The sequence below is a fragment of the Peromyscus californicus genome, unplaced genomic scaffold (genome assembly GCF_007827085.1).
Source record: "Peromyscus californicus insignis strain IS unplaced genomic scaffold, ASM782708v3 Scaffold_6__1_contigs__length_162567912, whole genome shotgun sequence".
Lineage (NCBI taxonomy): Eukaryota > Metazoa > Chordata > Mammalia > Rodentia > Cricetidae > Peromyscus > Peromyscus californicus.
In genome coordinates, this window is record NW_026294584.1 from 62,421,118 (window position 1) to 62,433,928 (window position 12,811).

The 12,811-nt window shown below is 47.4% G+C and overlaps 1 protein-coding gene across 4 annotated transcripts in view; it reads left to right on the forward strand.

Annotated features, from left to right (window-relative positions):
• Positions 1-3,599, forward strand: part of Actr3b (actin related protein 3B) — a 95,297-nt gene extending 91,698 nt beyond the window's left edge. For all 4 annotated transcript variants that reach the window (XM_052719715.1, XM_052719716.1, XM_052719718.1 and 1 more), the window contains 3 exons: positions 671-796; positions 1,738-1,821; positions 2,710-3,599. In XM_052719715.1, coding sequence (XP_052575675.1) covers positions 671-796; positions 1,738-1,821; positions 2,710-2,805 — 306 coding nt within the window. In that variant the 3' untranslated portion in view covers positions 2,806-3,599. The remainder of the gene's footprint in view (positions 1-670; positions 797-1,737; positions 1,822-2,709) is intronic.
• The last annotated feature ends 9,212 nt before the right edge of the window (positions 3,600-12,811 follow it).

Below are 12,811 nucleotides of genomic sequence, written 5' to 3' on the forward strand. Positions count from 1 at the left end.
CTCAATTTGAGTGACCATGTCCCAGAAATACGGATGTAGGTTGCCCCAAATTCCATGTTCCAACACGAAAGCAGTTTCATGAAGTTTTATAGTTTTACAGAAAAAAAGAAAGTAATAAACCAGGGCAAGTTTAAAATGCATTGGTGGGCATATTAGAGAGGTAGATAAGGCAAGATGGGGGAGCTTTTCTATAGGGCCTCAGATACAATTTGATGACTGTCTTTTGGTTTGGCGGAAGCTAGGGGCCTTCTAAGTTAGTAGATTATAAGAGGTTTTTAGCTATTAGTCACAGGATGCTTAGTTTGGTCACAGAGGTGAGCAAAGAATTCAGAGGGCCGAAGCTGGCCTGGGATGGCTAACTTGCCTCTAGAGCTGCAACATTCCAACCTCTCCACATCACTACAGTTCTACTGAGTCTTTGCAGTCACGGTTCCTTTCCAGGAATTCTTGTTGACACTTTGCAGACTTCAGGGAAGTGGGGAGCGGTGTGGGGAGGCTGCCACCGTAGCCCTGTGAGACTGGGAGAAGGGAGGGCTGAGGCTTCGGTTCGTGTCTTTGTGTCTGTGTCAGCGTTAGTCACTCAAGCAGGCCTGCTGTGGAGGAATTACTGGACCATCACAGGCTGCTTGCTCTCACCCAAGGCCGCTCACTGTCCGCTTTTGTCTTTCAGAATGTCGTTCTCTCTGGAGGCTCCACCATGTTCAGAGATTTTGGACGTCGATTGCAGAGAGATTTGAAAAGAGTGGTGGATGCCCGGTTAAAGCTGAGTGAAGAGCTCAGTGGGGGCAGGATAAAGGTAGGGGGCTGGGTGCAGGCTCGATGTCCTCCAACACGGCGAGCAAGGGACAGCTGGGGTTGGACGCCTGTACTGGAGGACACCTTTCAGACCACTCATACCCTCTATTGCAAGATCAAGTGTGGGTGTATGTGAACAGGGTGCTATAGAGACAAGATGATTTTACGGTGAGGAAATGTTCTTGTTAAAGTGAGGCAACTAATGCATGCGGGGAGCGAGGCTGTGTCCATCACAGCTCTTAGCCACTGGGATGCCTCCTGGACCAGGGAGCGAGGCTGTGTCCATCACAGCTCTTAGCCACTGGGATGCCACCTGGACCAGGGAGCGAGGCTGTGTCCATCACAGCTCTTAGCCACTGGGATGCCTCCTGGACCAGGGAGCGAGGCTGTGTCCATCACAGCTCTTAGCCACTGGGATGCCTCCTGGACCAGGGAGTGAGGCTGTGTCCATCACAGCTCTTAGCCACTGGAATGCCTCCTGAACCAGGGAGCGAGGCTGTGTCCATCACAGCTCTTAGCCACTGGGATGCCTCCTGGACCAGGGAGTGAGGCTGTGTCCATCACAGCTCTTAGCCACTGGGATGCCTCCTGGACCAGGGAGCGAGGCTGTGTCCATCACAGCTCTTAGCCACTGGGATGCCTCCTGAACCAGGGAGCGAGGCTGTGTCCATCACAGCTCTTAGCCACTGGGATGCCTCCTGGACCAGGGAGTGAGGCTGGGTCCATCACAGCTCTTAGCTGCTGGGATGCCACCTGGACCAGGGATCAAGTACTGGAAGAGAGGGTCTCAGCTAGGCATGAGCACTTCCTTTCCTGAATCTCCTGGGGCTGGCACTGCAGTGTGGCTGAGGCTGTCGCTGGAGGAGTCTGTTGTCTGTCATCTGACACCTGGGTTGATAAGGACGTACGGTGCAGACTAAACACAGTTGCTTTCTTTTACAGCCTAAGCCTGTGGAGGTGCAGGTCATAACACACCACATGCAGCGCTATGCCGTGTGGTTTGGAGGCTCTATGCTGGCCTCAACTGTAAGTCCCTTTCTAACTGTTGTGGAGTCATTTGTGCGTCTCTGTGGAGTTTGGATGCATACTGCCTGTGAAAGTTAAATTGCATGTGGTCTGTTTGCATGGCTTTAAACAGACAAAATAAATTCTATTCGATGTGAAAATATTTTAGTTATCATTTAAATTGTATATCTCATTCACAAGCACCCTGCTAATTGTGGGTTACAGATAAACATGGGTATGTGAGATCTAAAAGTAATCTAGAGCATCCTGGCTTTCTCGTGTGCATGTGCATGTGTGCGTGTATGTGTGCGCATGTGTGTGTGTGTGTGTGTGTTCATGCACAAATGTGCAAATTGTGTGAAGGGGCCAGAGGTCGATGTTAGATATCTTCTTCAATCACCTTTTTTTTTTTTTTTTTTTTTTTTTTTTTGAGACAGGGTTCTCACTAGGACCTGACTCACCAATTAGCCTAGACTGGCTGGCCAGGGGTCTCCAGGGCTCCACCTGTCTGTTTCCCCAGCACTAGGATTAAAGGTGTACACTGCCACCCCTGGCTTTTCCTAGGGTGTGTGGATGAGCTCAGGTTCTCATGTTTGTGTGACAAGCATGTACCAACTGTGCCATCTTCCCAGCACCTCCTTGGGTCCTTTCCAAGTGATTTATTTACTTATTTATTACTATCCCACCCCCTTGAGTTTGTTAGCAGCTATGTTTAGTTCAGGTTAACAAGTATTTGATCCCACTAAGTGGAAACTGAGTACACTTGTTGTCTTCTGGTGCCGGGAATTGCTGAGTGAAACTGTAAACGTGCAGCGAACTTCTGCCTGGGATGGCACCCAGGTCAGGTTTGCTGGATGGTTTCCTCCTCCCCCACTGCTCATCATCTCCCTCCTGCTGCCCCTCCTGCAGCCGGAGTTCTTTCAGGTCTGCCACACCAAGAAGGACTATGAGGAGTACGGCCCCAGCATCTGCCGCCACAACCCTGTCTTCGGAGTCATGTCCTAGTGTCTGCCTTGGAGCGTGGAGCGTCGTCTGACAGTGTCGCGTTGGGAATAAGTGTCCTTCAGAACCCAGAGCAGCCACGGCTCCTGTAAATAGCGGTGTGGTACTGGTGTGTGAGCAGCGTGCTTTCATCACCAGGGCGTGGGGCCGGGTGCCATCTTTCCAGTAAAGCCATTTATCCAGTGACTGTTCGTGGCCCTCCTCCTCCCCCCAGCCCCCCTCCTCGTGGCCCTCCTCTCCTTCCCCTCCCACGTTCTCTCCTTTCCATCTGAGCTTCTAGTTGACAAATACAGCTCTGAAGGAGTTCATTGCAACCTTAGAAACTTCTCAAGGAACACGTGATGCAAAGTGGTTTCTCCAGGAAAGAATGTGGGGCGGACCCCTGGCCTTCCCAGCCTATTTTTGTAAATAAAATGTTATAAACTTGAAATACAAATTGATGTTTATATTTCCTATCATTTTGTATTTTATGGTATTTGGTATAACCGGCTGATACTAAGCATGAGTAAGTCTGGATGTCACAGAGTTCTGTAATAAAGTGTTTCATTGTGAGGCATGATCTGATGTGTGTATAGGCAAACAAAACAGCAGGCTATATGCCACATGTCTGCTGGGAAATGATCACATGTTATTGGGGTGATGTGAAGTCTGAACACTCACCAGTGTTGTGTGAGAGTTGCTACAGATGTATCTTAGCTTCCTGGGCTGTTTTATAGAAGATGATGGGTTAATGTTGCTGAGCATTGGATGAAATACTATCCGCACTGTTGTAATAAAAGCTGCTAGAATCTTTATAACTGTTCCTTGTGATGTCTTCTGGCTCCCCCATCCATTCAGAGAACCCTGGGCTCTGTTATAGGTCGGCAGAGGATTTGATGATCAATCGATACTCTGTGTGTGTGTGTGTGTGTGTGTGTGTGTGTGTGTGTGTGTGTGTGTGTGTGTGTGTGTGTGGAGAGAGAGAGAGAGAGAGAGAGGGAGGGAGGGAGGGAGGGAGGGAGGGAGAGAGAGAGAGAGAGAGAGAGAGAGAGAGAGAGAGAGAGAGAGAGAGAGAGAGGGAGGGAGGGAGGGAGAGAGAGAGACTGAAAAGTGATGGCACTCTATCCCCAGGAGTGGGTGGATAACCTGCTTGATGTGTTTTGGGTGGGGTAGGCTGTCCAGGCCCTCTTCCTAGGAAAGATTCCATTGCGTCTCTGATACCTGCTGAGTCCCTCCCTCACTCAAATGGAGGTTAGTAGATCCTGTGTGCCCGCCCTTTCCCCCATAATCCTTCTTGTGAGTCTGTTTTACCCTCAGAAAACTTGCCCTTGTAACCATTTGGTTTTACTATTTACATGTGGAAACAAGTTTGAGCTCTGCGGCCTCCTTTATCTTCAGTTGCTCACAGCCATCTCGAGCCTGAGAATATTCAGTGGAAAATTTGATAAGCAGAGAGTCTATATTCAGTTAACTGTCAATGATTTAAAAATATATTATTATTGTATGAGTGCATGGTGTGCATACGTGTGAGTGTAAGTGCCAGGGTCCACATGTGGAGGGCAGAGGACAACTTTTTGGAGTCAGTCCTCGCCTTCCACCTTTGTGTGGATCCAGGGATTGAACTCGGGTCTCCAGGTTTCTGAAGCAAGTGCCTTTACCTGCCAAGCCATCTCACTTGCCCCTCATGCAGCTTTATTACAGTGTAATTGTATTTGCTCTAATTGAACTTTATTATTTTTAAATACTTAATGGATATTTATTAAGTAAATATACACTTCATCTACTCTGCTTGCCAACGTGCTTGCCAGTCTGTATGTGTGCATACACACACATACACATACACACACACACACACACACACACACACACACACACACACACCAGCATGGTAGTACTTGTATGCCATTCTGCATGTGTGCGTGTGCACACACATACATATGCACACACACACACACACACACACACCAGCATGGTAGTACTTGTATGCCATTCTGCATGTGTGCATGTGCACACACATACACATACACACATATGCACACACACACACACCCCAGCATGGTAGTACTTGTATGCTTATAATCTCAGCATTTACAAGGCAGAGGGAGAAGGGCCACTACACGTCTGAGGTCTGCCTGTTCTGCACAGTGGGTTTCAGGTCAGCCAGGACACGTAAGAGCAGAGACCCTCACTTGGCCTGTGAGATGGCTCCCCGAGTAAAAGCTCTGCTGTGTAAGCCTGACACCCTGAGTTTGGTTTCCCGCACCCTTAGTGGAGGGAGAGAACCCAGACCCCAAGGTTGTCTTCTGACTTCTACCTATATGCTGTGGTAAATACGCTCATGCGCATACACATATATGCTACTAATAAAATATTTTCAATAGTTAAAAAGAATAGCAAAACCCAATATATACATAAATAAATATATGTACTCTTACACAAACAGAGATGTGATGTGGCTTATGATATGGCTGTGTACCAATAAGCCCATTGAGAACTCTACATCCAGGGTGTTGAGTGCACCTGCTGAACATCGTAGCCAAGCGGAGACTCTTTAGGTGTACTCATCACAGTCATGTGAGCCTACGCGTGGGCAGTTACCTAACCCAAAGCCAGCTTTGTGACAGACTGTTGACTGCACACACGGGCACTGTGCAGACATGAGAGAATGTAAAACACCATTGTGCCATGCTGGCAGCCTAGCGTGCCGTAGGGGCGTGTCTCCCCCATGATGGCGTGTGTGACTGAGTTACAGCTTACGGCGGCGGCTGCCACACTTCACAAGCGAGTGTGACGGGCCACGTTGCTAGTCTGGAACAACAGAGAACAAAATTGGGAGTGTGAAAAATTCCAAGAACGATTTCAGTCAGGGTGTTGTCTGCATGTCTGAATTAAATGCTCTAGGTGTACTAGTGCGCTATCAGGTGAGATGGTGCTCAGGAAGGAAAGAGCTTTGCTCAGCTGCTGATCTCAGAGGTTCAAGGGCACTAGTTTGGCGCTGCTGAGGACCCTTAGTTTGCTCACATCCTGTGGATGGTCACAGTGGGGATCGTTGTAGGTGTGAGGGCTGTATCTGGGTTCAGGAAGCCACAGAACACTGGGTGGGGCAGGACTCAGGCTTTCCTAATGACCCTCTCCTAGGAATTACCTTAATCTCTTCTGAGGACAGAGCTCCTAGTGTGACCCAAAGGCCCTCTATATAATGGGCTCCAGGCCAGCCAGGGAGATACATAGCAAGACTCTGACAGTGAGATCGTCGCTGAGTAAAAGCTCTGCTGTGCCAGCCTGACAACCCGAGTTTGATCTCCAGCACCCAGTACGAAAGGAGGGAACGGAGACCCTCACAAAGTGCACCCAGGCCACAGCTGTAGGTATTTATGGGTAGGATAGGGCAGAGTGTAGCGGGGGGGGGGCACTACTTGTTTCAGACATATGCTGAGCAGGGGGCGGGGTGCATGGACCACATCCCCCATCAGTGGAGAAGCCTACAGTATCCTGTGCTGTTTCCTGTGTTGCAGGGATGCTCAACCACCATTTCCCTCTCGAGGGTTTGGGGCCTTTAGTTGTCTTTCATCCAGACACACATTTCTCTGCACTTTCCAGCGGTTTTATTTCAACAAATCCCTGGCTGGTCTGTCTGCCTCAGTCACACTCCCTCTGCAGCCTATGCATGGACGGAGAGTACTTCCTACCACTCACATCCTGATTGTTAAACTGGGTGGGTTTTTTTTTTTTTTTTTTGTCAACTTGACACAAGCTAGAGTCATCTGGGAAGAGGGAGCCTCAGTCATGGAATTGTCTCCCATCGGATTGGCCTGTGGACGAATCTCTGCCTCGTTTTCTTGGTTGATGATTGATATTGGTGGGTGTAGCCCATGGTTGGTGGGTGGCACCATCCCTGGGCAGATGGACCTGGGCTGCATAAGAAAGCTGGCAGAGCAAGCCGCAGAGCAAGCAGGTTAGCAGTTTCTCCATGGTTCCTGCCTCTACTACTGCTTGAGTTCCTGCCCTCCATGGTGGTCTGTGATGAGGACATGTAAGCCTTCCCTCCCCTAGCTACTTTTGGTCTGTGCTTTATCACAGCATCGGAGAAGCAAGCAAAGATATTTGCGTACTGTTTTGCAGCCATGGTGCCTCCCTGGAAGCTTCCTTCCAACCTGAAAATCTGGGTGTGTGCCTTCCTGTCTGGGTCTTCAGCCTTCTGCACACAGTGCGCTTTGTGGTTTTCCCAGTGACGACTGTCTTTCTCTGCTCTGCTGGCCGCTGCTTTGATCCGCCTTCTCCAGGCTTCCAGCATCAGGCTTCTTCTGTATGTCAGCGTTGGCACTCATGCTGGCCAAACTAGAGCCACCATAACCTGGTCTCAGACCCAGACCATCTAAAGTTTCCCTGCTCCTATGGGCCACAAGATTGTTGTTGAAAGCCTTTTGTTTATTCATTTTCCTTTCATTAAACTTGGGTGTGTATGTATGATGTGAGTATGTGTTCATGTGAGTGCACACATGTGTGTTCATACCCGTGGGGGGTCAGTGCGAGGTGTCTTCCTCAATCACTCTGTAGTTTTTGGGACAGAGATTCTCAGCGAACCTGTAGCTCATCAATTTGGCTAGACTGGCTGGCCAGTGGCCTCCTTTCTTTGCCCTTCCCCCATCTCCATGCTGGAGTTGTAGGCATGTGCCACAATGGCTAACTTTTTAATAGACACTGAGGATCCAAACTCAGATCCTCAGGCTTGGATGGCAGGCACTTCACCAACTGAGCAGTTTATTTTAGATATAAAATATAGAGAGAGCAGTGTGTTCCATTGCAACAGGACTGTACCCTGCAACCCTGGCTCAGATGCATCTTAGACAAAGAGTCAGAAGTGGGGGTTGGGGGCGAACAAGGAGGGTGCCCATGGTTTGTTTCTGGTTTCAGACTCCTAGGTGGTGCCAGCCTACAAACCCTGACAAAGAGACCTTTTGACTCGGACATGTAAGTATGCATTTTGGCTGTTCCTTAAGTGAATGATACCCAGTCCCCTCTTTCCTCAGTTTCCCAAGCATTGTAAGGGCCCAGTTGCTGTCAGTAGGTCTGAGTTTAAGGCTTTTCGTATATTTATTGCATCTACCAGATACTGTATAGAAAACTAAAATAGGATTTGGTAATGTGCGTTGGTCACTTTATAAGGAAAGAATTAGATTACTAATTTAAAGAAAATCCCCACACACCTTTTGTTCAGGTTGGCTTAGCCTAGATCATAATGTAGTAGAACTGATGGTAAAGTCATGCTCCCGTGAGGAAAAGGTCCACGTCTCCGAGTGACGTGTCCTGTAGATTACTCGTGCCTTAGCTGGCTTCCTATTGCTGTGATCAAGACCGTGACCATGGTCAAAAGCAACTCGAGAGGAAAGGGTTCCTCAGGCTTACATGTCCTGATTACAGCCTACCATGAAAGGAAGTCAAGACAGGAACCTGGAGGCAGGAACTGAAGCAGAGCCCGTGGAGGAGTGCTGCTTACTGGATTGCTCCCTGTAGCTTGCTCAGCCTGCTTTCTTACACCACTTGCCAAGGGGTGGCACCATTCCCAGGCCCTCCCACATCAATCATGAGTCAAGAAAATGCCCTTGTCTGTAGGCAATCTGAGGCTCTCAATTGAGGTTCCTCTTAGGAGATAACTCTAGCTTGTGTCAAGTTGACAAAAATCTAACCAGGACATGTAACCTAATACGTCAATCAGTATAGTTTTTAACAAACATACCCTAAAATGATAAGCCAGCCATCCTTAGACCTGTTAAAGTGTTTTGATAGTGTATAAGTTGCTTTGTTCTGTTTAACATGTTGAGACACAAACTCTCCTCTGTGTTGAAAAAAGTATTATAAATTATATGGCTTTAATTTAGAAAAACCTCATATGATTTAGCTGTCCCACAAGGAATATGGACTTTAAAGCCTCGTGTTGTACAAGAGAGAGGCAAATAGCTTTATCTGTCAATTAAAAAACAAAAACACTGGTACTGGTATGTGAATCTCTCAGTCTCTCTCTCTCTCCTTCCCTCCCACCTCCCCCCTAACCCCTCACCTCCCGTGACCTGGAATTCCTCCTACGCCTCCCTACTCTACTTCCTTCCTCCTGGATTATGAACACATCTTCCCCACAAGCTGCCGAGGCTAGCTCAGAGTTGTTCTTTGCCGTGCCCTCGCAGGAAAAGCCTCCCATTTTAAAAAATGCAGACATCCACAAGCTGCTCCTTCTGGTTTAAGTTTCCAAATGAGGATAGAGAACTTGAGGTTTTGATGACTTGTTACGACCCAGGCCAAGTTTAAGGGAAAAATAAATACAGGAGGAAAATAGACGTTGCCAGAGTTGGGGACTCCATTACCGTTGTCCAGGGGGTGTGTGCCCTACTACTGAGGCGCGTCGCCCGGCAGCTACCCTTAGTGGAGGCTGGGTTTTGACTGTTGGGATATGAATGACCCCGATCTCAAGGATTTTAATGGTATCATAAAAATCAAAATTGAATTTCAAATCCAGCAGGTGGTTCATGCACTTAGAGAGTAGATGACTGAGCCTGTGTGTCGATGTAGCAAGTCTCAGGTGGTTCCTCCAGACCGGTAATAACTGGAGGGTGGCCGTGAGAAATCTTCTCTTAGCAAGAGAGGGAAGAGAAATCATCCACAGAAGGCTTGAAGGCGTGAGTGTGTTTCAGGTTGGTGATAGTTCATGCTACAACTTCCTAACGCGAATAGCAGGCTCTCGCGTGACTGAAGGTCAGACCTGTGACTCGCTCATTCTTTATGCGCCTCCCCTTTTATTCTCAACCACTGACGATATGGTTTGTGTCAACCTCTCAGCTTAATCAAGTGCCAGCCCATTTAGAATCCTAAGAGTGCCCTGTTAAGAATATTTGTTCAATGATTCTTTACTTAACTAAAGACTATTCCATAATGTTTTCTTTTTAAAGTAACTGTCGGGCTAGCTAAATAGAAATATAAATTGATTGGCAAGGTAAATTGCAGGCAATTGCGTGGGACACCGATTGGCAGTTTCTTCAAATTTTCTTGGTCACATGGAAAGAAATCTTTTTAGAGAGAGAAGAGGGGCTGCAGAGATGGCTTTGTAGTTAAGGATGCTTGGTGTTTTCCTAGAGGACTTGAGTTTGGCTACCATCACCTTCCGCCCCCCAATACCCATGCAGGGTTGCTTACAACTGCCTATAACTCCAGCTCCAGGGGATCTGATGCCCTCTTCTGGCCTCCACAGGCACTGCATGCACACTGGATGCTTGTACGCGGACGCATACATATAAATAAAAATTGAAAGTAAATATTAAAAAAGAAGCTGTAGCTTCATCTCAGTATTATATAAGGTTAAGTTTTAAAAAATACAAGCTTTTTACAAACCCTGTATTGTTCTCAATTAAGGAAGCAGCTATTTACCCTCTACTTTCTTTTTTTTTTAGTTTGGGATGCTATGCATTGCTCTTGCTGGGTATGTGTGTGCATTCCTGCATAGTTACATATATATTCCTCAGTTAATATACAGCCACTAGGAATTATAAAAATTTAATTGATGAAATATAGTTTTAAATTATTAAAAGTGAATAATTGTAAACCTAGGGGTTTATGGTGTCAAATAAAAATTTAATGACATGGCTTTCTCTGCAATTCCAATATTTGGGGGTCAGATCGATGAAGCCAATGAACTCCACTAAGCGTGCTCTTGGCTACATTAGCACCTACTGAGTGAGTCTGAAGGCTTCCCAGCACTGGCTTGGGTAAATACTCAGGAGCGGCAGAGTGGACACCCCAAGTTTTTTTTTTTTCATTTTCTTTTCTGTTTATTTTTTTTAATTTATTTTAATTTATTTTGCAGTACAATTCAGTTCTACATATCAGCTACGGATTCCCTTGTTCTCCCCCCTCCCGTCCCCCTCACCTTCCCCCCAACCCCCCCCCCCCCATTCCCATCTCCTCCAGGGCAAAGCCTTCCCCACAGACTGAGGTCAACCTGGTAGACTCAGTCCAGGTAGGTCTAGTCCCCTCCTCCCAGGCCGAGCCAAACAATCCTGCATAGGCCCCAGGTTTCAAACAGCCAACTCATGCAATGAGCACAAGATCTGGCACAGGGATCGCCCAATGACAGAGAAATGGAAGGAGATCTACATGAACAGCCTGGACATGAGTGGGGGTAATGAAAGGCGAGGGTTGAGGGAAAGAGAGCTTGGGGGAGCGGGAGATCCCAGCTGGATCAAGAACAGAGAGGGAGAACAAGGAATAGGAGACCATGGTAAATGAAGACCACATGAGAATAGGAAGAAGCAAAGTGCTAGAGAGGCCCACAGAAATCCACAAAGATACTCCCACAACAGACTGCTGGCAATGGTTGAGAGACAGCCCGAACTGACCTACTCTGGTGATGGGATGGCCAAACACCCCAAGTTTTAATCAAGGGCTTTTCTCTAGTCGCTGAGCAGACCTGGGGAAGAGAGGAGACCCTGACTGTATATGACAGACGACCTCTGCTGGCCAGTGCTAGGTGAAGAAACACTGTGAATGCAGCCGGACTAGGTGGAGTGACAGAGTGGGGGAGGGGTGGTGACATATTCGTGCCCCCCCACCCCCCGCTATCAAGCTGTGGGTGAAGTTAACAAGGGCTGTGAGAAGGAAAGGAGAGGTCAGAATGGCCGGACACCATCACCTTCAGATGTGTGACACAGCCACAGTTTATTACCATCAAACGCACGGCTAGTGGGAAAAGGTAGTTTTGATTTAGATTTGTGTGTGTGTGTGTGTGTGTGTGTGTGTGTGTGTGTGTGTGGGTGTGTGTGTGTGTGGGTGTTCTGCCTGCCTGCATGTCTGTGAGCCATCTGCATGCCTGGTGCCCATGAAGGCAAGAAGAGAGCATCAGATCCCTTGGAAATGGAATTACAGATAGTGTGAGCTGCCCTGTGGGTGTTGGGAGTTGAAACACAGTCTTCTGGTTCTGGAAGAGCAGCCAGTGCTCTTAGCCACTGGGCCATCGCTCTAGTTCCTGGTTTTTAGTTTTAAAACTGGAGCTACCAATAAGAGCATTTAATGGCCAAATTCAGAAGTATTTGCTTATTCTTTCCCCCTTATTCTCTCTCTCTCTCTCTCTCTCTCTCTCTCTCTCTCTCTCTCTCTCTCTCTCTCTCTCTCTCCCCCTCACTCCCTCTCTCTCTTCCGACTGTACTTGTTTATTTTGTAGAGAAAAAGAAAAGCCCCAGTGTGATCTGTCCCTGCAGTGGTCCTGGAGAGCTACCGAAGAAGAACTTAAGGTACATCATCCTACAGGAGTCGGACGCAAATGATAATTAGAAATAAACTAGCTAGCAGAGTAACTGTGCGACGTGAAGGCCTAGATGCCGAGCTGAAGCCTTCCTATGACATCTTTTATCTTAATTAGGGTAGTAGACTCAACCTGCCATTCTGATTATGCAGTCGTTTCCTTGAGCTGAATGAGCATGTTTTAACATATTTATTCATTAGGTCTTATGCCCACAATAAATTAAACTTTATAGGTAATCAAAACATGGTTGCGTGATGTAATTACAGCTCTCTGAATTAGAGTTTAAGGAAGTTACTGCCGTACTCTATGTGACCTCAGTGTCCCCTAACAGCAAGTATTAATAGCATTATAAAATTTCTAGTAATGTGCACTTTAGGTCTAGGTTGATTTACGGATGGGTGACTTCTACAGAGCTGGTAGCTCTGAGCAGAGACTTTAGGCCCAGCAGTAGCAACCCCAGCAGGGAGTGTCCTCTGATTTAGAGCTAGTCACTAAGAACAGGGTGCCTCATTTCCTATGCTGGTACCCTGGGAAGTGGTTCTGTTCGTGATATAGTGAAGTGGTACTTGATTTCACACGGAAGTGGGGTGGCATCCATAATCATAGGGTACAGTAGCCATGGCCCAGGACAGCTTTGCAGGGATTCATTTATTATTACCTACCTGCTGGGTAATTTACGCTTACTTATTAACTTTTGTGTTTGTATAAAGGCATGCACACATGCCACAACACACATGAGAGGGT